Raw genomic sequence first — 25,356 nt, forward strand, 5'->3', positions numbered from 1 at the left:
TTAAATAAAGAAGAAAAAAACAATAAATAATTAGGTAATCGTATTTATTTTTTTTTGTTGCCCACACATTATTCCCTTTATTGATACCATTTTGGATGTTTAGATCATTTTTATGCTATTTCTTTTGTGAGGGAAAGTGGAAATTGTTTATGTCATAATAATCTGGGCATTTGTGAAGATTACCTAGGGTTTTCATTTAAAACATGAAAAGAGGATTTATATTGAATAGCACTGTTGAATATCAATCAGAATTTAAGGCAGATGGGCGGTAAATAAAGTGGTAGTGAAAAGCCATCCAAATGGTTGTTTAATGCATTGCAAAATTGTTCTACTTAAGATGAACATTCTATAAGTCCAGCAAAAAAGTGAACTTATTTGTCTAGTGTATTCACCAGTTAAACTCAATTTTACCCAGCCTTTTAAACTCCTTTTAGTGCTGCTGTGAAAATCTCTCACTGATCATTAGAACATAGCTTGCCACTTAGGCTAGGTGAGATTATGCTTAGCTCCTAAAGACCATGATCTATTGAGCTTTTTTAGTCTTTACCCGAATAATACAATTTAATTTTTAAACTGGGCCGATTACAAAAGGATTGTGCACACACTCTTTAGAACGTCGTCATGTACTTCTACCTCATTTGGGTACCTAGGAAAATAAAGTTAACTCACATATTGCAGGATGACACACTGAGCTCTGCAACATCTCAGTGATGGCTTGTCATCTCTTCTGTCTTTACACTGTTTATTTTAACAATATTATAGACGGTGAATAGCAATTTACTTGTATACTCTTTTACAAGACTGAAATGTAAATGGTTGAGGAGTTTCAGTCTCCAATATCTAATACAATGGTGTTTTTATTGTTTCTGCACTGTTTTTGGGCTGTGCTTTGAGTTTATCTCATGTATGCATTTGTAGTTTCACAAAAGTCATTTAATCCGCACTTGTCATTTATGTAACAAAAAGAAAATGCCATCTCTGATTATTCTATAATAAGGCAATAACAATAGAATCTGTGTTTTATAGCTTCATCATCCCTCTCAAGGGTTCCGCTTTGGAACAGTAAAAGAAAGCAGCGCTGAAGACTATGTAAAGAAGAGCTTCCCAGAGATGCACGAATACATGAGAAGATATAACACTCCATCTACATCCGAAGGAGTAACATTTCTAAAGTAATTGACACTTATTTTACTTTATTGCCTTATGGAATGGAATACATACTACAGGTTTATGATATGTTTCTCCTTCTACTGTCAAAAATTTTGCAATACTTAAAACCTGCTAAGAGCAAGCTACAATACATTTGAGATATAGACAGTTTCATAAAAAGATCTAAGGATGTAAGCCGAGCACAATGACCTTACAATGCTGTTTTTGGTATAAAATGTGTAAACTTCAGGCAAGCTTGCAAGTGGATAGAGGCAAACCTGGAAGCTCAACGCTGGTATCACAAAATACTATTATACTGTAACTCTACATTTCCCCTTTATAATATTGATTGACAAAGGGTAGAAGCCTCTGGGACCCTGGCTCCCCTGAATTCTATTAAAGTCTGCTCTTTCTTGCAGTCACTGGCTAGGACACTTTGCCCCACATTTATCAAAAATAGTGCAAACTTGTGAAGTGTGCAGGGTGCGCCAGATTCATGAATTATGGTGCACATCCTTTATGAATCTGGTGCCCTCTGCACTGCCTGGGATTTGTGCATCATTTTTTTTCGCTGCACTTTGTTCATGCTGCAGAATTGTGCCGCAAAGACAATTGTGGCGCAAGTCGGACAGAATTGCGGTGCATGGTCTGACTAAGCACTAACAGTGCAGCCGCCACACAAAACTAGCACAGATGCTTTATAAATACATGTGCAAGTAGTTTGCACATTCTTTCTAGTGCAAAGTCAGACAGAAAACTGGGGCAAACACTTGTGGGTCTATGAATGCAATTGTTTAGAGGGTTTTCAGGACTCCTGTACTACTAATATACAATCAATAGAATAGGTCACTAATAGCTGAATGGTGACATGTGAAACCCAGCACCCCAGCTGGTCGGCTGGGTGGGATAGCCTGTACACTACAGATAAAGGTATTGAAAATCATAGACAGAAGATGCACTGCAGAGTTGTGTTGCTCTGGCTTCAACTATAGAATATATATACTGATTTGTGGGGTGTTGTGTGTCCCACAAGGTATTTCATGGAAACAACAGTTTGCAATATGTATATAGATTTTTAGAGAACAGAATTAAAGGGTGCTTATAGAACAAAAATGAGTACTGCAACTCACTGTTCAGAGCAATGAAGATGCTAGGAGTCATACTAACACAATTCATACAGTGATTTGTATACTAGTGACATCATATTCATAATAGTGTACAAAACACATGATATATTTCTGCTCAGCTCCTCCTGCTCTTGCCAGCAGATTGCACTATAATTTCATGGTGACATTGTGACACTGTTCCATATATCAGATCATAGATGAATTATGAAACATGTTGGTAATACAACATTTGTGTTCAACAACAAATTCACAATTCTTCCAGTCTACTGAATCTGGAAGTATAGGAAGTCCTATTAATGATTTCAGACATGTAGCATTGTACTAAAAGACAAACAGGCACTGAATAGCTGAACAAAGGAGAACCATAGGAAAAGGTGTCGGCACGCTTGAAATCCTTTCACCTAATCATTTGTTTTTCTTCTAAACAAGTTCTGATCTCTAGGTTTTAAAGACGTGAGTACTGTTATGACAAGGATAGGCTGAAGTTTCATCTGCTAGGCTGTCGGAGAACTATAGAAATAAAAGAAAGTATAAAGTCATGTAAAACTGAATGGGGCACTTTTATTAAAAGTGTTGTAAGGTAAGACAGTGCACAGTTAGACTAGATAGTCTTCTGCTCTATCAGATTTATTAAAGTGTCTGAGGCTGGATAATGAATCTCGTGTAGAGTAAGGCTATTGAGTCATACATTGCACACCTCCATACTAGGCAGTATGCCTACATGCATTGCAGCTTAGCATCTTGGTGTAGGGAAAAAGCCACAACGGGGGTTATTTATCATTAGACAGGCTCCTTGCAACAGTTCTATGTCTATTTTTGGAGCTCTACTGTCTATCGGATTAATTAAAATATGTTATTTTGCATTAATTCCTGTCTAAGATTGTTTTTTTCTAAAAGTCGCCAAAAAAATTTCAAAAGGCATAAAAAGCACTGCACAGGACTGGAGTGACTATGCAACATTTTATGCAATTTTTTACAAAGTCATGAATCTGGCTTTGCAAAGCGCTGTACTAGCAGTAATTGAAATGCCAGAAATAGTTGTATGGAACATTTTAGCAGTCAAAATTCCCAAAAAACTCAATGAGATGTTTTATGTTTTTGTGAGGTTTTTTTAAGTTGTCACCACTAAATTGATTACCATGCTTTATCTACTTTGTCTATAACATAACACATGGCTTGAGAAAGGTTACATTGCTCAACCGAAATGTTACTATATGAGTGAATCTTTACAATTTAACTTTTTTCAAAGTTTATTTTTTGTTTTATCTATTTCTCTATCTATCCTAAAGTTGGAAAAGTCCCAGACAGCACTGTGTGTATGAAGCTCTAATAAAGGAGGGGTACAGACGAGCAGGTCAAGACAGGACTTCTAGTAGCTATGTAGTAGAAAAACAGGGAGTAAGGTAAGGTTTATTCAAGTTGGCACAATTTGGGTGTGTGCTGCACACACCGAAGCGTCACCACTTAAATGAACCTTACCTTGATTGGATCTATCTATCTATCATCTACCTTAGTTTGTATCTATCTTATTATCTATACTTTAGCTATGAAGGGTGTGAAGGTAACATTCACTGCTGCACCTTGGAGTTTGAGTAGGCCTCATTTACTTCATTCACAGAAACTGAATGAAATGTTATTCTATTGTCTTATTTTCTGCACAGGAATGACCCGGAAACATTAGATGCTTTCATTATGGACAAAGCACTCCTAGACTATGAAGTCTCTATTGATGCGGAATGCAAGCTGTTGACAGTGGGCAAACCTTTTGCAATTGAAGGTAGAGATCATTTTTGATTGAATTTAGTTTAGAAATATTCTATTGTTTGGTACAGCAATGATGTATTATTGTATTTAATTAGCTTCTGATGCCTACTGTTTTGATGAAAATATAAAAAACATCAGTAAAGTAGCTTTTTAATCAAGTTATTTTTTAATTTCTCTTTGATTTATTTATTGAATGTTGTAAATGCATCGGTTGCATTATGCAGAAAATAGTTAAAACAATCTTCTAATTAGGCCAATAAGCCCAATAAAAGCCTAATATTTTCCAGAAGACATTTCATTATGCCTTATCATTTTTTGAGCCTAACCCCAGCAGTATCATAACATGCCCATAGTTCAGTGATGGCGAACATTTTAGAGACCGAGTGCCCAAACTACAACCAAAATCCACTTATTTACCATGAAGTGCCAACATGGTATTTCAAGCAGTAACTTATTGCTACCTGTTCTTCAACATCATTCAATTGTATTGGCTCTCCTAAGGTCACTAACAGAGTTGAAAGAAGGTGGGCAAATACCATCATTTTAGCTCCTCTCCAGGATGAATGGTGGGACCAGCAGGAGGACCTCCAAAGAACATGCAGTTCTGTCCACACCTTCTACCTTTTCCCGCTGTTCAAACAGGCAATTAAATGTCGCTTTAAAATAGCTCTGAGAGCAGTATCTTTTAAGTTGCTTGGGACTGGAGGAAGATTTGGTGGATTTGGTCCTGTTTGGTGAAATTGGGACAATGGCCTGAGTGCCCACAGAAAGGGCTCTGATTGCCACCTCTGGCACACGTGCCATAGGTTGGAACCACTGCCCTAGTTCCTGCAAATTGTTGACAGTTTTTCTTTAATGAAAACTTTGTTTGCATTTCCATTCATGTAAATTGTACATTGCAAAGTTGCGTGAGGAAAATCACGACATCCGAAAACAAAATACTATATATGTTAATAGTGTTTCAATACATTGTACTTAGAGATGAGCGAGCACTAAAATGCTCGGGTGCTCGTTATTCGATACGAGCTTTTCCCGATGCTCGGGTGCTCGTATCGAATAACGAACCCCATTAAAGTCAATGGGAGACCCGAGCATTTTTTTAGTAAAAGAGAACAGTAAAAGAACAGTGCATAATAAAATATCCCAGATGTTTACTGATGTTTTACTTGTAAGAAAAAATTGAAATAACACTATTCTTCACTTTCCAGGTGTTCGCGCGTGTCTCCCGCTAAGTTAGGAGATGTTCAGAACATCTGGAATGTGAAGAATAGTGTTCTTTCAATGTGTTCTGCACTTAAATGGTCCTGTATTCACAGTTTTTAATGTTTTAATTCTATTCTTCACATTGCAGGTGTGCGCGCGTGTCTCCCGATAGGTTCGGAGATACGCGCACACAGCTGCAAAGTGAAGAATAGTGTTATTTAAATGTGTTCTGCCCTTAAATGTTCGTGTTTTCACTGTTTTTAATGTTTTAATTCTATTCTTCACATTGCAGGTGTGCGCGCGTGTCTCCCGATAGGTTCGGAGATACGCGCGCACAGCTGCAAAGTGAAGAATAGTGTTATATAAATGTGTTCTGCCCTTAAATGTTCGTGTTTTCACTGTTTTTAATGTTTTAATTCTATTCTTCACATTGCAGGTGTGCGCGCGTGTCTCCCGATAAGTTCGGAGATACGCGCGCACAGCTGCAAAGTGAAGAATAGAATTAAAACATTAAAAACAGTGAAAACACAAACATTTAAGTGCAGGACACATTGAAAGAACACTATTCTTCACATTTCAGATGTTCCGAACATCTCCTAACTTAGCGGGAGACACGCGCGAACACCTGGAAAGTGAAGAATAGTGTTATTTCAATGTGTTCTTACAAGCAAAACATCAGTAAACATCTGGGTTATTTTATTATGTAATAAAAATACTGTTCTTCACTTAATTTAATGCTCGATCTCGAGCCGGCGAGATACTCGTCCGAGTAACGAGCCGGTCCGAGTATGCTAATACTCGACCGAGCAGTATACTCGGACGAGTATACTCGCTCATCTCTAATTGTACTCCATAAGTGAGTTTTATGAGTCTTATTAAATATTTCTTCTTCTTTTTGTCCTCTTACAATATCAGATATTTAATGTGGTTTACTATGTAAATTAAATCAATAGAGGACTCTAATGCACTATATGTCTATGCAAAATGTACTTACACAGAATTGTTCACTAACTCTTATATGGCATTTTACATTTATATGGCATTTTACATGGAGGACCTCTGTATTGTCATAGCATTGATGTAGAGTTGCTTTTTTTCTACAGACCTTCCTAAGCTCCAAACAAAATCACAGACCCATCATATTTTCTTTTTTTATGGATTGTCTAGGATCCTGAGGGCAGTTAACTATTCTATTCTACCTTAAATGAAAAACATTAAATATTTTCAAAATTACATAAGAATAAGAAATCTAGCATAACATGGTTAAATGTAAAATAACATTCTTAACCCATTCCCAACATTTGACATAATAGAACATTACAGGCGGCATGGACTTACCGCAACATGACATACTCTTATGTCAAGTTTCTGGCACCGGCTCCAGAACAGAGACGGCATCAGAAGCTGCAGGTGTCAGCTATGTATTACAACTGAGCATGCAAAGCATCACCAGTTGGCAATTGTGTATTAATATTCTAAGTATTGTGAGACACTGAAGGGGTTAACTGTGGATGGGCGGTATGTTTCCCCTAGGTTTTGCTATTATGCAAGGCCTTAGTGCTGAGGTTGGGTGTCCAGCACCTTGGACACAGGTGATGGGAGCAGCCCAATCAGTTTTTTTTTTTAAACCGCTCAGCAGAGCTGAGAGTGTTGTCTCTCTCTGGAAGGAGGCTGGAGAGCACACAGCCCTGACCTCTGTGCCTGGAGCAGCCAAGTGATTTTGTATAGTGGTGAGTTAGTGAACACCTGTATAGTTAGCACCCTGACGGGTAGGATTTTTGTTTATTTAATGCCTGAATGTAAAGGTTGTTTTATTTTGCTGCTACAATAAACGCAGGCGAGACCTGTTTTGGACTAAACCTTGGTGTCACTGTCTTGAACTGCATCACAGCACCCCGCTACCACGGTCTCTACTGGGCCAAATTCCCACATATGGTGCTTCGGATTGCGGGCAGTTCAAAAGACTCACACCTGAAAGGCTCGCTACATCCTGCAACATTGCATGGCCTGGGTGAAAGCAGCAGGCAAATTGCAGGATAAAGCCAAGATGGAGGACTTTATTAAATACCTGCAAGAGGAGGCCAGAGCTAATCGGCAGCAGCAGCAGGAGGAGGCCAGAGCTACTTGGCTGCAGCAGCAAGCCATGCTCCAGCAGCAGGAGGAGAGGTTCCGCCAGCAGCAGGAAGAGTCCCAGGCTAATCGACAGCTGCAGCAAGCCATGCTCCAGCAGCAGGAGGAGAGGTCCCGCCAGCAGCAAGCCATGCTCCAGCAACAGCAGGAAGAGTCCCGAGCCATGTTCCAGCTGATGATGGAAAAGTTTTCTGGCGTTATGGCAGCAACGCAAGCGACGACTACTGAGGGGTCCCATACTGGTTTGCAAGGGTACCCGGTTGTCCAGCATTCCGCACGGGCTGCAGTGCAGAAGGCTTTACAAAAGATGACGGCGACCGACGACGTGGAGGCTTATCTCACTGTGTTCGAGCGAGTAGCTGAGCGAGAGGAGTTACCAGCTGAGCAGTGGGCTGATGTCCTGGTGCCGTTCCTGACAGGCGAATCGCAGAAGGCCTACTACGACCTGAGTGAAACGGAGGCCCGTGAGTACCCCCAGCTAAAGGCGGAGATTCTGGCTCGTCTTGGGGTCACCGTTCAAGTTCGTTCCAGCCGGGTCCACCAGTGGGCATACTCTGAAAAACTACCCCCGCGCTCCCAAATGCATGACCTGATCCATCTTGTCCGGAAGTGGCTACAACCCGAGGACTGCACCCCAGCACAGATGGTCGAGAGAGTGGTTCTTGACAAGTTCACCCGTTCTCTGCCCTCTCGGCTCCAGCGGTGGGTTGGACAGGCCGGTCCCACAAATGCTGAGGAACTCATGTCCCTAGTAGAGAGGTATCGGGCTACGGAGGATCTTCTACTTATCCCTCCCACACGAAGCAGTGCCAGTGACAGGGTCACCAAACCATCTGGTAAAACTGCTACTGCGGAAAAGGGGAGACATGTCAGGTTGGGAGGGGGTTCATTGGGGGGTGTGGATACCCACAAACCCAGTGAGGCTCGTGACAGAGGTCATAGCCGTATCCAGTGCTGGCGATGCCATGAAATGGGCCATATTGCTTCCAACTGTCCCCTGTCAGTGGAGCCAATGGACTGCAACCAGACCCGGCGAATGTCACTGTTTGCCCGGCCGGTTCTGGCTGCCGAGTCAGTCACGGATGCAGAACCCCAAGTGTGTATGGTCACAATCGGTGGTCACACGGTGGAAGCCTTGCTAGACTCAGGGAGTCTGGTTACCCTGGTGCGGGGAACTTTGGTTGATCCTGGACTGTACAGTGGGCGTAAAGTGGGAGTGTTATGTATACATGGGGACACTCGCGAATATCCCACTGCTGTCATCAACCTACATACCCCTTGTGGTACTATTACCCATGAAGTGGGGGTGGTGGGGACCCTGTTTCATGAGGCTATTATCGGCAGAGACTTACCGGTGTTTTGGGACCTCTGGAGATGAAGACCCACCTCAGGTGCTGTTGCAGATAATGGACAGGTATGTCCGGCCTTGGCCCCTGAACCCTTTGAGGCCGATGTACCCACACCAGCAGTAGGGGTGACCCCATGTGATGAATTCTCTCCCCTAGAGGTCCTAGCTGGTGAGGTCGAGGGCCACGAGGAGGTGGCCGACATGCCGGACCTTGAGTTTTCCCGTGAGAATTTTGGGGCTGCACAGCTACAGGACCCTACCTTGTTTAAAGCACGGGAGAATGTTAATGTGATAGATGGGGTACTCCAAATACCAGGGGCTGACAAAATATACCCCCGAATGGTGATTGTTGGGGAGCTGTTGTACAGGGTCGACCAGATACGGGGTTAGGAGGTTGAGCAACTTGTAGTACCCCAATCTCACCGTAGGCTGGTGCTAGAGTTGGCACACAAACATGTGCTGGGAGGGCACTTAGGTGTTGAGAAGACCCGGGAGAGGATCCTGCAGAGATTTTTCTGGCCCGGGGTGTGGGAGGAGGTAAACCGGTATTGTAGCACCTGCCCTAAGTGTCAACTTACTGCCCCGGTGTCTCACTTCAGGAGTCCTTTGGTCCCGCTACCAATCATAGAGGTGCCATTTGAACGGATTGCAATGGATCTGGTTGGCCCCATAGTCAAATCCTCAAGGGGGCACCAATACATCCTGGTTATCCTGGACTACGCTACGCGGTATCCCGAGGCGATTCCATTAAGGAACACCTCCTCCAAAAATATTGCTAGGGAGCTGTTCCAGGTATTCTCACGCACAGGCCTCCCCAAGGAAATCTTGACTGACCAGGGTACCCCATTCATGTCTAGGGTAATGAAGGAGATGTGTAAATTACTGCAGGTTAAACAGCTCCGCACCTCTGTGTATCATCCTCAGACAGATGGCCTAGTCGAGAGGTTTAACAAGACCTTGAAGGGGATGCTAAAGAGGGTGGTCAGCAAGGATGGGAAGGACTGGGATTGTTTGTTGCCCTATTTGATGTTTGCCATACGTGAAGTTCCCCAGTCCTCCACGGGTTTCTCACCCTTTGAGCTGTTATATGGCCGTTCCCCACGTGGGCTTTTGGATATAGCCAAGGAGACCTGGGAACAGGAGAGGACCCCCCACCGTAGTGTGATAGAACACGTCTCCCTTATGCAGGACCGCATAGCGGCGGTAATGCCCCTTGTAATGGAGCACATGATAAGGGCACAAGAGGCCCAGTCTAGGGTCTACAATAGGTCAGCCAGACTCAGGACCTTTAACCCAGGCGACAGAGTGCTAGTTCTGGTGCCCACCGTTGAGAGCAAGTTCTTGGCAAAATGGCAAGGACCATATGAGGTCATGGAGAAAGTAGGGGAGGTAACCTACAAGGTATCTCAGCTGGGGAGGAGGAAACCCGAACAGATATACCACGTGAACCTCCTAAAGTCATGGAGGGAAAGAGAGTCCCTGATAGCCGTGGGAGTCGAAAAAGCGTCTGTCCCCAAGAAGGTGACACCGGAGGTAGGTGTACCCGATGCCAAGGTGCCTGAAGTACGGATCCTGGAGTCCCTCTCCAGGGCCCAGATTCAGGAAGCGAAGGAGTTTGTGCTCCGAAATGTGGATGTGTTCTCTAAGTTACCGGGACGTACTTCAGTCATCAAGCATGATATCATAACCGAACCCCACATCCGGGTACACCAAAAACCCTACCGGGTCCCTGAAGCGCGCCGGCTTGCCATATCCGAAGAAGTCAGGCAGATGTTAGACCTGGGGGTTATCGAGGAGTCTAAAAGTGACTGGTCGAGTCCCAAACCTGATGGTTCCCTACGGTTCTGCAATGACTTTAGGAAGTTGAACGAGGTGTCCAAATTTGATTCTTATCCCATGCCCAGGGTTGACGAGTTGATAGAACGACTTGGACAGGCTAGATTCTTCTCCACCCTTGACCTGACGAAAGGGTATTGGCAGGTACCCCTTACTGACAGGGCAAGAGAAGACCGCTTTTGTTACTCCTGATGGGCTTTTTCAGTACGTGGTACTCCCCTTTGGGCTACATGGGGCTCCCGCCACATTCCAGAGGTTAATGGATCTCGTCCTAAAACCTCACCGGAGATATGCCTCGGCCTACCTGGATGACATCATAGTTTATAGTAACGATTGGGAGAGTCACCTGGCCAAGGTGCAAGCAGTGGTAGACTCCCTGAGGGCAGCAGGGTTGACAGCGAACACCCAAAAATGTGCACTGGGTCTGGAAGAGGCCCGTTACCTGGGGTACCGTATTGGGCGAGGTGTCATCAAACCCCAAGTAAATAAAGTGGAGGCGATCCAGCAGTGGCCACGACCTATGAGCAAGAAGCAAGTGAGGGCTTTCCTAGGCATAGTGGGCTATTATCGCCGATTTATCCCCGATTTTGCTACCATAGCGGCACCCCTGACTGACCTGACCAAGGGTAGCAGGGCGGTGATGGTAAAGTGGAGTGAAGAGGCTGAGGGGGCGTTTCAGCGACTTAAGACGGTTTTGTGCGAGGGACCGGTACTGATCACCCCTGACTTCACCAAGACCTTTATTGTGCAGACTGACACTTCTGACGTGGGCTTAGGGGCTGTCCTGTCCCAAGTATTGGAGGGTGAGGAACATCCCGTGACCTTCCTGAGCCGCAAGCTCACACCTCCTGAGAAGAACTATAGCATAGTTGAGAGGGAGTGCTTGGCGATAAAGTGGGCTCTGGAATCCCTGAGGTATTACTTGATAGGGTGACAGTTTACACTGGTGACCGATCACTCTCCCCTCACCTGGATGAGTCAGGCCAAAGAGAGGAACACCAGGGTCACAAGGTGGTTCCTAATGTTGCAGAATTTCAAATTCACGGTAGAACATCGAGCAGGAAAGCTGCATGGGAATGCCGATGCCCTGTCTCGTACCCACTGTCTGATGGCCAAAAGTGTTCGCCCCCACAGGGTCAAACAGGGGGGAAGGGTATGTGAGACACTGAAGGGGTTAACTGTGGATGGGCTGTATGTTTCCCCTAGGTTTTGCTATTATGCAAGGCCTTAGTGCTGAGGTTGGGTGTCCAGCACCTTGGACACAGGTGATGGGAGCAGCCCAATCATTTTTTTTTTTAAAACCGCTCAGCAGAGCTGAGAGTGTTGTCTCTCTCTGGAAGGAGGCTGGAGAGCACACAGCCCTGACCTCTGTGCCTGGAGCAGCCAAGTGATTTTGTATAGTGGTGAGTTAGTGAACACCTGTATAGTTAGCACCCTGACGGGTAGGATTTTTGTTTATTTAATGCCTGAATGTAAAGGCTGTTTTATTTTGCTGCTACAATAAACGCAGGCGAGACCTGTTTTGGACTAAACCTTGGTGTCACTGTCTTGAACTGCATCACAGCACCCCGCTACCACGGTCTCTACTGGGCCAAATTCCCACAGTATATAACAACTGATACCCACCTCTAATACCAGTGATCGGAGATTCCTCTGATCTTGGGTGTTAACTCCTTACACCTTTTCAGAAGATCACTTGTTCAAGCTAATCTATAAATATAAAAAGAAAAGTTTAAAACAAACTTCAACATTGTCTATACATATCTTAAAAAGTACAAAAACCACAAAAAAACGTAAAAACTTGCCAAAAATTTACATTTTTCATAAAATCTCTTTACAAAAATGTTCTAAAAAGTGATCATAAAAAGTTTTGTGCACCAAAATGGTCCAACTGAAAATAACAACTCAACATATAAAAATAAGCCCTAAACCAGGTCAACCATAAAATATTAAAGTTATGTTTCCTAATAGATGGCCATATGAAAACAAAAGATTTTCTCCATTTTAGTTTTTCTCCAATTTTAAAAATTGTAAAAATATGCGAAAAACTATATAAATGACATATAACTTTAAATATTATCTGAATTTATCTTTAGAATAAAGATATAATATTATTTTTTTGGTACGGTGAACGCCCCCCCCCCCCAAAAAAAAATTACCGAACCAGAATTAACGATTTTATTTTCCTCCATACATTCAAGAGTTAATAAAATCTCATCAAATACCCACTAAAATGAAGTATTTGTAAAGTGCATCTAATCTCACAGAAAAAAAGCCCTTAGATGTCCAAATTGCAGAAGACACAATTATGTATTGTAATTGTGTACTAAGTGCACACACCGCAGATTACCACCACATATGGGGTATTGTTATACTTTGGAGAAATTGGGTATCAAACTTGCAGCGTTTTGGTATTCATCCACTGAGAATGTTTACATTTAAAAAAAAAAAAAAAAATAGCCATTTAGCCCAAAAAATTTAAATTCCAAAATTGCATCCGATTTTGTTTTAATCCCTTGTGAGACACTGAAGGGGTTAACTGTGGATGGGCGGTATGTTTCCCCTAGGTTTTGCTATTATGCAAGGCCTTAAGCCCCTTCTACACTGGCGTTTTTCACGCGCGAGTTCTGCGCGTGCATTTGACGCGCAGAACTTGCATTGCACTCTGTCCCATTGTATTCAATGGGTCTTGCTTCATTAGCGTTGGTTTTCACGCGCGTGCTTGCGTTCGTTTGCACGCGCGTCAAAATCGCAGCATGCTCTATTTTTGCGAGTCACGTGCGTTTTTCACGCCCCATTCAAGTCTATGGAGACGCATCAAGAACGCATTGCACTCGCAATCATTGCAAGTGCAATGCGAGTGCAATGCGTTTTAAACGTAAGGGTTGCTAGGTGACCAGAATAACAGTATTTCCCCTGCTCGCGAACGATCATTTAATTAAAAAAACACAATGAAGAACAGTGAAGAATAGAATAAAAACAGTGAACACAGTGAACACAGGATCATTTAAGAGAAAAACACAGTGCAGAACACAGTGCAGAATAGATTACAGATGTTCGGCACATCTGCTTACTTGTCGGGAGATATGCGCGGAACGGTGCGAACAAAATAGCATGTGAAGAACAATATATATGTGTGAAGAACACATTGCAGATGTATTTAAACATCTGCAATTTGAGGCCGATGTACCCACACCAGCAGTAGGGGTGACCCCATGTGATGAATTCTCTCCCCTAGAGGTCCTAGCTGGTGAGGTCGAGGGCCACGAGGAGGTGGCCGACATGCCGGACCTTGAGTTTTCCCGTGAGAATTTTGGGGCTGCACAGCTACAGGACCCTACCTTGTTTAAAGCACGGGAGAATGTTAAGGTGATAAATGGGGTACTCCAAATACCAGGGGCTGACAAAATATACCCCCGAATGGTGATTGTTGGGGAGCTGTTATACAGGGTCGACCAGATACGGGGTGAGGAGGTTGAGCAACTTGTAGTACCCCAATCTCACCGTAGGCTGGTGCTAGAGTTGGCACACAAACATGTGCTGGGAGGGCACTTAGGTGCTGAGAAGACCCGGGAGAGGATCCTGCAGAGATTTTTCTGGCCCGGGGTGTGGGAGGAGATAAACCGGTATTGTAGCTCCTGCCCTGAGTGTCAACTTACTGCCCCGGTGTCCCACTTCAGGAGTCCTTTGGTCCCGCTACCAATCATAGAGGTGCCATTTGAACGGATTGCAATGGATCTGTCAATAGATAGTAATAATAGTCAAATCCTCAAGGGGGCACCAATACATCCTGGTTATCCTGGACTACGCTACGCGGTATCCCGAGGCGGTTCCATTAAGGAACACCTCCTCCAAAAATATTGCTAGGGAGCTGTTCCAGGTATTCTCACGCACAGGCCTCCCCAAGGAAATCTTGACTGACCAGGGTACCCCATTCATGTCTAGGGTAATGAAGGAGATGTGTAAGTTACTGCAGTTTAAACAGCTCCGCACCTCTGTGTATCATCCTCAGACAGATGGCCTAGTCGAGAGGTTTAACAAGACCTTGAAGGGGATGCTAAGGAGGGTGGTCAGCAAGGATGGGAAGGACTGGGATTGTTTGTTACCCTATTTGATGTTTGCCATACGTGAAGTTCCCCAGTCCTCCACGGGTTTCTCACCCTTTGAGCTGTTATATGGCCGTTCCCCACGTGGGCTTTTGGATATAGCCAAGGAGACCTGGGAACAGGAGAGGACCCCCCACCGTAGTGTGATAGAACACGTCTCCCTTATGCAGGACCGCATAGCGGCGGTAATGCCCCTTGTAAAGGAGCACATGACAAGGGCACAAGAGGCCCAGTCTAGGGTCTACAATAGGTCAGCCAGACTCAGGACCTTTAACCCAGGCGACAGAGTGCTAGTTCTGGTGCCCACCGTTGAGAGCAAGTTCTTGGCAAAATGGCAAGGACCATATGAGGTCATGGAGAAAGTGGGGGAGGTTAATTACAAGGTATCTCAGCCGGGGAGGAGGAAACCCGAACAGATATACCACGTGAACCTCCTAAAGCCATGGAGGGAAAGAGAGTCCCTGATAGCCGTGGGAGTAGGAAAATCGTCTGCCCCCAAGAAGGTGACACCGGAGGTAGGTGTACCCGATGCCAAGGTGCCTAAAGTACAGATCCCGGAGTCCCTCTCCAGGGCCCAGATTCAGGAAGCGAAGGAGTTTGTGCTCCGAAATGTGGATGTGTTCTCTACGTTACCGGGACGTACTTCAGTCATCAAGCATGACATCGTAACCGAACCCCACATCCGGGTACACCAAAAACCCTACCGAATCCCGGACGCGCGCCGGAAAGCCATATCCGAAGAAGTCAGGCAGATGTTAGACCTGGGGGTTATCGAGGAGTCTAAAAGTGACTGGTCGAGTCCTATTGTGTTGATTCCCAAACCTGATGGTTCCCTACGGTTCTGCAATGACTTTAGGAAGTTGAACGAGGTGTCCAAATTTGATTCTTATCCCATGCCCAGGGTTGACGAGTTGATAGAACGACTTGGACAGGCTAGGTTCTTCTCCACCCTTGACCTGACGAAAGGGTATTGGCAGGTGCCCCTTACTGACAAGGCCAAAGAGAAGACCGCTTTTGTTACCCCTGATGGGCTTTTTCAGTACGTGGTACTCCCCTTTGGGCTACATGCGGCTCCCGCCACATTCCAGAGGTTAATGGATCTCGTGCTAAAACCTCACCGGAGATATGCCTCGGCCTATCTGGATGACATCATCGTTTATAGTAACGATTGGGAGAGTCACCTGGCCAAGGTGCAAGCAGTGGTAGACTCCCTGAGGGCAGCAGGGTTGACAGCGAACCCCCAAAATGTGCTCTGGGTCTGGAAGAGGCCCGTTACCTGGGGTACCGTATTGGGCGAGGTGTCATCAAACCCCAAGTAAATAAAGTGGAGGCGATCCAGCAGTGGCCACGACCTATGAGCAAGAAGCAAGTGAGGGCTTTCCTAGGCATAGTGGGCTATTATCGCCGATTTATCCCCGATTTTGCTACCATAGCGGCACCCCTGACTGACCTGACCAAGGGTAGCAGGGCGGTGATGGTAAGGTGGAGTGAAGAGGCTGAGGGGGCGTTTTAGCGACTTAAGACGGTTTTGTGCGAGGGACCGGTACTGATCACCCCTGACTTCACCAAGACCTTTATTGTGCAGACTGACGCTTCCGACGTGGGCTTAGGGGCTGTACTGTCCCAAGTAGTGGAGGGTGAGGAACATCCCGTGACATTCCTGAGCCGCAAGCTCACACCTCCTGAGAAGAACTACAGTATAGTTGAGAGGGAGTGCTTGGCGATCAAATGGGCTCTGGAATCCCTGAGGTATTACTTGATAGGGTGACAGTTTACACTGGTGACCGATCACTCTCCCCTCATCTGGATGAGTCAGGCCAAAGAGAGGAACGCCAGGGTCACAAGGTGGTTCCTAATGTTGCAGAATTTCAAATTCACGGTAGAACATCGAGCGGGAAAGCTGCATGGGAATGCCGATGCCCTGTCTCGTACCCACTGTCTGATGGCCAAAAGTGTTCGCCCCCACAGGGTCAAACAGAGGGGGAGGGTATGTGAGACACTGAAGGGGTTAACTGTGGATGGGCGGTATGTTTCCCCTAGGTTTTGCTATTATGCAAGGCCTTAGTGCTGAGGTTGGGTGTCCAGCACCTTGGACACAGGTGATGGGAGCAGCCCAATCAGTCTTTTTTTTAAACCGCTCAGCAGAGCTGGAAGGGTTGTCTCTCTCTGGAAGGAGGCTGGAGAGCACACAGCCCTGACCTCTGTGCCTGGAGCAGCCAAGTGATTTTGTATAGTGGTGAGTTAGTGAACACCTGTATAGTTAGCACCCTGACGGGTAGTATTTTGTTTGTTTAATGCCTGAATGTAAAGGCTATTTTATTTTGCTGCTACAATAAACGCAGGTGAGACCTGTTTTGGACTGTACTTTGGTGTCACTGTCTTGAACTGCATCACAGCACCCCGCTACCACGGTCTCTACTGGGCCAAATCTCCCACACCCTGTAAAACAATTAAAGGGTTAACAAACTTCATAAAACTTGTTTTACAAACCTTGTGGGTTGTAGTAACTAAAATGGTATAAATTATGTAGTATAAATAGGCCTCTCAAAGTGACTTTCAAAGTGACTTTCAAAGTGAAATCTGAGCAGGTCCCTTGTACCTAAAGTTCTATTCCTCATAAAATCCTACAAGGTTGCATAAAAATCCATATAAAACAGATATTTGGTAAATGTTAGTTATGAAGTTATTATGCTTTCATGACTATGTGTCGAAAAAGTAAAAAATTTAGAACTTCAAAAAATCGAGAATTTTTTCAAATTTTCCCCAAATGTTTTTTTTAAATTACCTAAATCACCTAAAATTTTTAACTGTCATTAACACAATATGTAGTTTCAATCAATATCCTATCACTTGGATATGTTAAAGTGTACCAAAGTTATAACCACTTATAGTGACTCATGTCAGATTTGAAAATGTTGGCCTTGTCAGAAAGGTAAAAACTGGCTTCGGCGGCAAGGGGTTAAATTATCCAGAGTTCATTCCAGTCTCTCTTTATTAGTGGTCTTCATTCAGCCATATGTCCTTTTGACAACAGGTAGGTTCTATTGCAGTTTAAAATAAAATCCAAGGATACAAGATGTTAAAGATGAGGTCTGGCTGTTCAGATTATTTCTCAACACTTGCATAGTAAATGCATAGTAAAGTCTACATATAGGAAAATTACACTTAACTGTGTAAAGTGATTAATTGGTCACCTTTTAAATAAAATTGTGTGCAAATTAGCCCAGTTGGCAGTATAAAATGAAAAAAAAGCTATACTGCTCTAGCTTGTCTTATCATATGGATAGCACTTCATCAGTGCCTTCTAGGTAGACAAGCTACATGCAGGTTTCCAAAGGCTCTGTGGATGATGGACCTATGGGGGACTTTGCAGCAGCACTTAGCATATGGTCACATGACCATGTCACACAACAGGCAGTATTGTTAGTAAGTTTATTGTAAAACACTGAGCCAAACATTATTTTATACTTTTACTTGTAGAGAGGGCCCTTTTCTGGAATATTGTGTTTTTTTCAACGTTTTCTGCTGATCAAAGAATTGACAGTGCAATATTTCACTACATAAGTTTTTAATATGCAGTAATTTATCATCAGCTATTCACAAACAGTGTAATGATTCAGAAGCTTTCAGTTGCGGATGATAATAAGGTAAGTCATTATTCAATTTGCATGGTAAATGAACACTTTTTTATCAAAATATTTGTGTCTCTAATGTAGAGAATTAGCTGAAATAATTTGCAGATTAAATTATGAAAACTCAGTTATTACCACCAATTAAATACCCACTTATTTTTGACAGCAATGCATTTAAGATTTATTTTTATGGACCTTATTTTTTCCTCTAAGCTACCGTAAGTCAATTTAGCAAGTTAAACCAGCCAAATAAAACAGTTATAAATCACCATAGTCTGAGACACATTTATAAAAATAGTTGTCTTGTCAGCAATATTTTCTGTACTGTAAGTTAACTACAAAGTATTGCTTGCATCATTCATATTTTATGTTGACTGTGGTAAATATTAGCCATTCTTTTTTCATTTTTTTAACCCAAAAACATGAAGAAAAAAGTGGTATAAAGTCCAGGAACATATTAGCCATTGTGAAATACCCTGGTAATTTATAGTGGCAGCTTTGTGCATACAGTATAATGTAAACAAATCTAATCTACATGACTTATTATGAATCTGCAGCATGTCAATTATTGCTGCAGATTATGGCATGTTATTTAAATTTTGCAATGTAAAGATTAAATTCTAGGGCACCTAGTCCAAAATTATGACCATGAGTAATAATAATAAGTAACCATCTCATTTGGCTGATTCGGAATGTGTCTGGGTGAGCTGCATAACAACTGCAATGGTTTAATTAAAAAAATTAGATTAGAATTCAAATTTTGTGAATCAGAAGTTATCAACACAGAAACCCCAGAGCTGAAGGTGCTATCCGTTTGTTATGAACCAGATTACTATATACAATATATATATATATCTAATATATAAAGCTGAGTTTATGTGTGTGTATCGTTTATAATCACCAATCACAGTCGCTCTCTGTGACTCAGGGAATGTCATAGACTTGGTTTTGATCCGAAATTTTTACCCCACGCTTTCCAAAATACACTCATTAACCCCCAAATACAGGAACCATTGTTTGCTGCTGCTGTGGCAGTTAGAAGCTGAGCCGTGATTGGTTGCTATTTTGCCACAGGTTTTTAATATGAGCTCTGAGCTTTGATTGGTTGCTATAAGTAATGAGTAGAAGACAGCTTATTTGGGAGGTAAGATGGATAGGGATACAAATATAGGGGGAGATTTATCAGAAATGTCAGAGGTAAAACTGTTCCAGTTGCCCATGAAAACTAATCAGAGATTAGCAGTAATTTTATAAACAGATGTGAATAAATGAAATTTGAGCTCTGATCTGAACTCATCCATTATACTTTTTTACAATATGACATGTTTTAGACAAAAGAAACATAATGGGGACATTTATCTAAAGCTTTCTGTGTCACAAATAACACCTGCTGGGTTTAACATATCCAGCATGGGGAAATCTCTAAGAAGGGGAAGGTGACAGTAACCAGGCTGTGTGTTTATAAGGGTAGGCATATAAAGGAACATCAGCTGAAGACATGTAAACTTCATGTAAGACCTTGCAATTTTAAGGGATCCATTTACTATTTTTCTTTATATATGGAACAAGCCAATGGAAAGCAAAGCATTGATGTGTACTGCTATTTGAGCAATGGTGACTGCATGGAAGGTGGCTTTCCACAAATCCTGAACTACAGATATAACAAATGTGTGAGTAGCACTTCTGCCTTGCAGCGCTGGGGACCTGGGTTCAAATCCCACCTAGGTCAACATCTGCAAAGAGTTTGTATGTTCTCTCCGTGTTTGCGCGGGTTTCCTCCGGGTACTCTGGTTTCCTCCCACACTCCAAAACATACCGGTAGGTTGTTTAGATTGTGAGCCCCATGGGGACAGGGACCAATTTGACATGCTTTGTGCAGCCCTACGTAATATGTAGGCGCTATATAAATAAATAATAATTTAATTTATTTAATGTACCAAATATCTTGGCTTGAGGTCATAAGGCCATATGTTGAGTCCATAAAGGACTTTGTTTAAAATTTTAAACTTTCAATATATTTCATACATCATTTTTGCATTTGTTAACCTGTTGGATACTCCAGGCACGGTTGATTTGCTTTGTACTACTACTTTCCTTCAAATCCCAACTAAAGCAGCATAGAAGAAAAAGCAGCTTGAATTCAGTCACCGTTACTTCCATTGATTCCAGGTGTGTTCTGCTAAACTCTCCTGTGGAAAAGATTTTAGACAGGATAATCCATCACGTAAATGAGTATACAAATCCCATGTAAGGTGCTAACAGCATCAACAGTAGTTTCTTGAACTTGAGCTGCCTTGCTCTCTAAAATGGTCTTTCTAGACTTGAATAGGGAAATGTATTTTCATTTACATGTGTAAAATTTACAAATAATGAGAAACGTGTTATTCTTTTACCTCGCTGTTTTATCAAATAGTAAATAGAATTTTGTAGATTTTAAAACTTTATTAATTGTTTATTTCCCAGTTACCACATTGATTAGATAAGAAGACAAGAATAAACATAGAGAGTGAATATAACACATGGACCCCAGAGACAATATGTGTTAGTGACATGCCACAAGATGTGTTAAAGCTTCTCTTCAACTTCAAAACAAGTCAGGAAAAACTATTTATAAACCGAATTATCCAAAAATGTCCCTATTTAACTATACTTAGGAACAATAGCTACCAGAGTTAGAGACTCACTTAGGGGCTGATGTATTAAGACTTGTACATTGTGTGCCAGTCTTAAAGAGGACCTGTCACCAGATTTTGACCCCACTGAATAACAATGCCTGCTGATAAAGGGTTACAAGTCCTCCCATTATCACCTAAAATTAGCTGCCAGTGGGGCACTTTTCCCGTAATTACAGCCATTTTCTGATATGCAAATTAGCTTTTCTCTGGTATCTCTGACTCTTCTCCTCTCTCAGGGTGCCATTGAACCATGCCCCATGATTGTGACTGACAGCTCTGTGTCTCTTCAAATCACTGCTCTGCCTACTTGTACTTAGGGAACGTCTTCTAATATTTTGCTGCAGACATATAAAGCTCTATGTACAGATGGAAAATATTGTGTCAATCTTTTTACACAGTGCCTTTGTTATATTCATAACATGTGACCAGTGACTACATCGCAATTCCTTCAGCTATCTAAGAATAGCAAACTGTTCACCATGTATGCGATCACATGAAATCCCAGCAGCCTCCATGGAGGATGGAAAGGAGTAGAAGTCCATGTAGGCAGCTGTGACTTCAACTGGTCAGATACATGCATTGAGTACAGTTTGCTAATATTAAGAGGCTAGAGAACCTCAGTCGATGTCACTCTGGTCACATGACATGAACTGTGACCAGTAAAGAGGCATAAGGCATGGGAAGTATTAGATGGTAGGGGCTGATGTAAGCAAAACAATTTTTAGCTAAAAGAAGGGTGTCAGTCAGTTATTAGAGCTCTATAGGAACCTGTCACTGGCTGTACATGTGCAAATGTGGTGATAGATTCCCTTTAAACATCAGTGAACATGGCAACCTGCAACATGTTGAAATTACTGGAGTAAACTTCAGCTATAACCTGCACCAGTTTTTTTGGTGAAGAATTTGGTAAATTTGGCTGGCCATGGCATGCTCGCCCTGGCCTACATGTTGCTCCACCCTGTCTTGCTTAATTTTAAAGTTGTGGGCATGGAGCAAAAGCAGCAAAAAGTCATAAGGTCTGTAGTGTGCACTGAGAATTGGGGCTTTTTCATGTTTTCTATATCAGAAAACTGCCATTCAAGGCATGCAATGTTAGGGACATAAAGTTTTTATTGCAGTGACAGAAGAAAAAGATTTGATTTTTACTATATATTTCGGATTTTCTTGTTATCACACTCCTGACTTTGTTTAAAAAATACTGCAAATAAGGCAACAAATTTGTCTCCAGTTCATGTGTCTTCAGTCCATGAGGTTCCTGACAATAATTGTATTTGCCCCCACAATTTAAGTATGCCAGTGTGTTATGAAGGAAGCCACAGCCCTGATCAATGTGACTAGATCTGTATCATTGTCTTTATCGGCCCTTTTCCCAGTAGAATCTATTCTAAAGGCTGTTATATAAAGATTAGTAACATAAATGCCCGGAATGCCCTGACTTGTTTGGTGCTCACCAGTTGCGGCCATGAATGGCATTGATCTTGTTGACCTGGGGTTTAATTGTGCCTCAACTGATCACATACCCGAAATAGTGCATCTCCTCCATTCCCAGCGCACATTTCTTTGGGGTTTTAAGGCAGTCCGGCTACCCTAAGAGTTTTTACTGCAGCCTGTACCTTGGTCAAATGACTCTCACAATCATGGCTGAAACCTTGGCCAAGTGACTCTCACAATCATGGCTGAATAATATGACATCATCCAGATAGGCTGAGGAGTATCTTTTGTATGGCTTTAACACTATATCCATTAGCCATTGGAATGTTGCTGGGGCCCTGTGAAGCCCAAACGGTAACACCACATAGTACAAAAGACCCTCAGGGGTTATAAAGGCTGTCTTCTCTCTAGCACTCTCTGTCAGGGGTAGCTGCCAATACCCCTTGGTTAAATCAAGCATGTTGAATTATCAAGCTCCTACTAGTCTCTCAATATCCATCTGAGGATGGTACACAGAGGTGCATAACTGTTTGATATTAAAGAGCTGACACAGCTCCTTGGTGTCTTTTGAGATGAATGGGGTTCCCGGATCCGTGAGAATCTCCTTGGGTACTCCCACTCATCAAAACATGGCAAACAACTTTTTAGCAATTAATTTAGCAAATGTGTGCCATAGTGGGATTGGCTTCCGGATATTGTGTAGTGTAGTCCATGACTACCTGAAAATACTGTTGTCCCCAAGCAGAATTAACCAGAAGACCCACCAAATCCATAGCCACCCTTTTGAAGGGTACCTCAATAATGGGCAGAGGTACCAAGAGACTTCAAAAGTGTACCATAGGAGCATGCAATTGGCATTAATGACAGGTTTCACAATATTTGTTTACCTTATTGTATGTTCCTGGCCAATATAAAGCACTGCAAGATGCACTCCAGCAATTTTATGATGCCTAGGTCCCCCTCCCCCCATAACAAGCTTATGTGTCAAGTCCAATACCATTCAGCTATAAGGCTGGGATACCAATAATTGCTCCTGGGTTTCACTGTGCACCTTTTCAATTCAGTCCAATAATTCCTTATAAACCACCATTCAAGGAAACAATTTATCAGCACCTGGTTGCTGAGGTACTCCATTAATTTCTACCACATTTTCCCTGGCGTGGACCACGGTGGGGTCCTGGAGTTCGCGGTGTCTAAGCTGTCACAGGATACCTCCAAATCTGACAATTGCATCCCTTTCACTACCTACTCAGCTTTGCCTGCCATTACATCTAGTGGAAATGTCAAACTATCACCTTCTATTGTGGTCACCCCCACAGCAGGTCATTGGGCTCAGATTCTGAGACCTGACCAGGCAACACAGTTATTAGTTGTAGTGAATGAATCCCCAACTGAGGAACTAGGGACCCAAGACAAGATCATGGGCAAGTTTATGATAACCGTTACCTCATGTAGTGTCTCTCTGCAAGGGGTCTGGAAGTGAACAATCGTATTGGGGTAGTTCTTTATGTCCCAATGACTCTAATTGTGCGCCCGGTGACAGACTTGGGATCTATGAAGGACCAATTTATCAAGGTCATCCGACTGCCTGAGACCAGCAGGGCCAACACTGGATGCCCTGCTACAGTCTTTCACCACGGGTGGTGCTCATCAGCAGTGTCTGAGCTAGCAGCTGGGTAGGCCTGGACAGCATAGAGGGTCACCCTCCAGGTACAACTGCAGTCCATGTAAGGAGTGGGGGCAATGGTACGCAATATGACCTGGATCTTGGCAGGTCCAACAGATGGGAGCCCCCCCCCCCTTCCTGCTCCCATGGGGTATGTTTCTGGTATGGAAAGTTGTGGTAGCCCAGAACTCATGGGTGTCATGGTCCTTTGTACCTTAGAGCCCACCATGATATAAGGGGCTCCCTTTTTTAGGGACTGGGTAGCACAGTTTTTCTCCACCAACCCTGCCAGTGCATCGGCATTGGACGGGTCCCCATGTCCTCCTCATTGCTGGATCTCAACTGGCAAGGTCCTCAGGAAGCAGTTCAAAATTACTTTCTCCACAATCTTGGCTGGGGTCGAGGTCTTTGGCTTGAGCCCCTTGCGAAACAGGTGAATAAGTTGGTGCATCTGTCTCCTCAGTGGTAGTGCCTCGTGGTAACTCCAGCTATGCATTCTTTGAGCATATAGATGCAGATCCACTCCTAGTCAGGCCAAGATCTCTGCCTTTACAACAGAGTAGTCCTGAGAGTCCTGCTCGCTCAGGTCAAAGTATGCCTGCTGAGATCCAGCCACGAGGGAGGGGGGCTGAGGAAACCACTCACGGACGTCCACCCTCTCAAACCCCATCAGATAGGCCTCCACATCATCCTCAGCTCTCAAATTTGTCATGGCTTAGTGGACCTCTTTCCTGGCACCCTTTTCAGACATCGCTATGTTAGTCCTTTTCTGTGCAGTTGCCAGAGCTGTTACCTGCTGCCAGAGTCTGCTTGTTTCCTGCTGCTGCAAGCTGGCTTGCTGCAGATTTGACTGGACAAGATGCTTTATTAAGCTGGATGTTCCTGAGTTGAGCGGAGTCAGGCTGACACACCCCCTTCCTCCACTGTCCTCTTATAAACATGACCCCTACACACCCTCTGCAGGTTTCCTTCAGATGTAATTTTTCATTTTTCAAAGTGGTTGCGTTTTTGAAAACGCATGCGTTTTCGGTCTGCACTTTGAAACGCATGCAATTACTAGCTCAAACAACATAGAGAACAAGATCACTGTGTTTTTACAAATTCCAAGAGACGAAGCTGCATGCAATTACTGCACATCAAGCACAATGAGTTTGTAATCGCAATAAAAATGCAACAAAATCGCCACCTGTGTCACAGTCCTTAGGGTTATAGTCCAACCTATTACCCACTAGCTGTATAATGTTGTGTGTAACACTTTGATATTAATCATAATGTAATATGGCTAAAAT

The 25,356-nt window shown here is 43.2% G+C and overlaps 1 protein-coding gene across 1 annotated transcript in view; it reads left to right on the top strand.

The window, feature by feature from the left end:
- GRIN3A (glutamate ionotropic receptor NMDA type subunit 3A) overlaps window positions 1–25,356 on the top strand; it is a 203,456-nt gene that overhangs the window by 138,923 nt on the left and 39,177 nt on the right. Inside the window, exons 5-6 of the mRNA XM_072154430.1 lie at window positions 1,027–1,172; window positions 3,938–4,053. Coding sequence (XP_072010531.1) covers window positions 1,027–1,172; window positions 3,938–4,053 — 262 coding nt within the window. The remainder of the gene's footprint in view (window positions 1–1,026; window positions 1,173–3,937; window positions 4,054–25,356) is intronic.

The sequence above is a fragment of the Engystomops pustulosus genome, chromosome 1, assembly GCF_040894005.1.
Source record: "Engystomops pustulosus chromosome 1, aEngPut4.maternal, whole genome shotgun sequence".
Taxonomy (NCBI): Eukaryota; Metazoa; Chordata; class Amphibia; order Anura; family Leptodactylidae; genus Engystomops; species Engystomops pustulosus.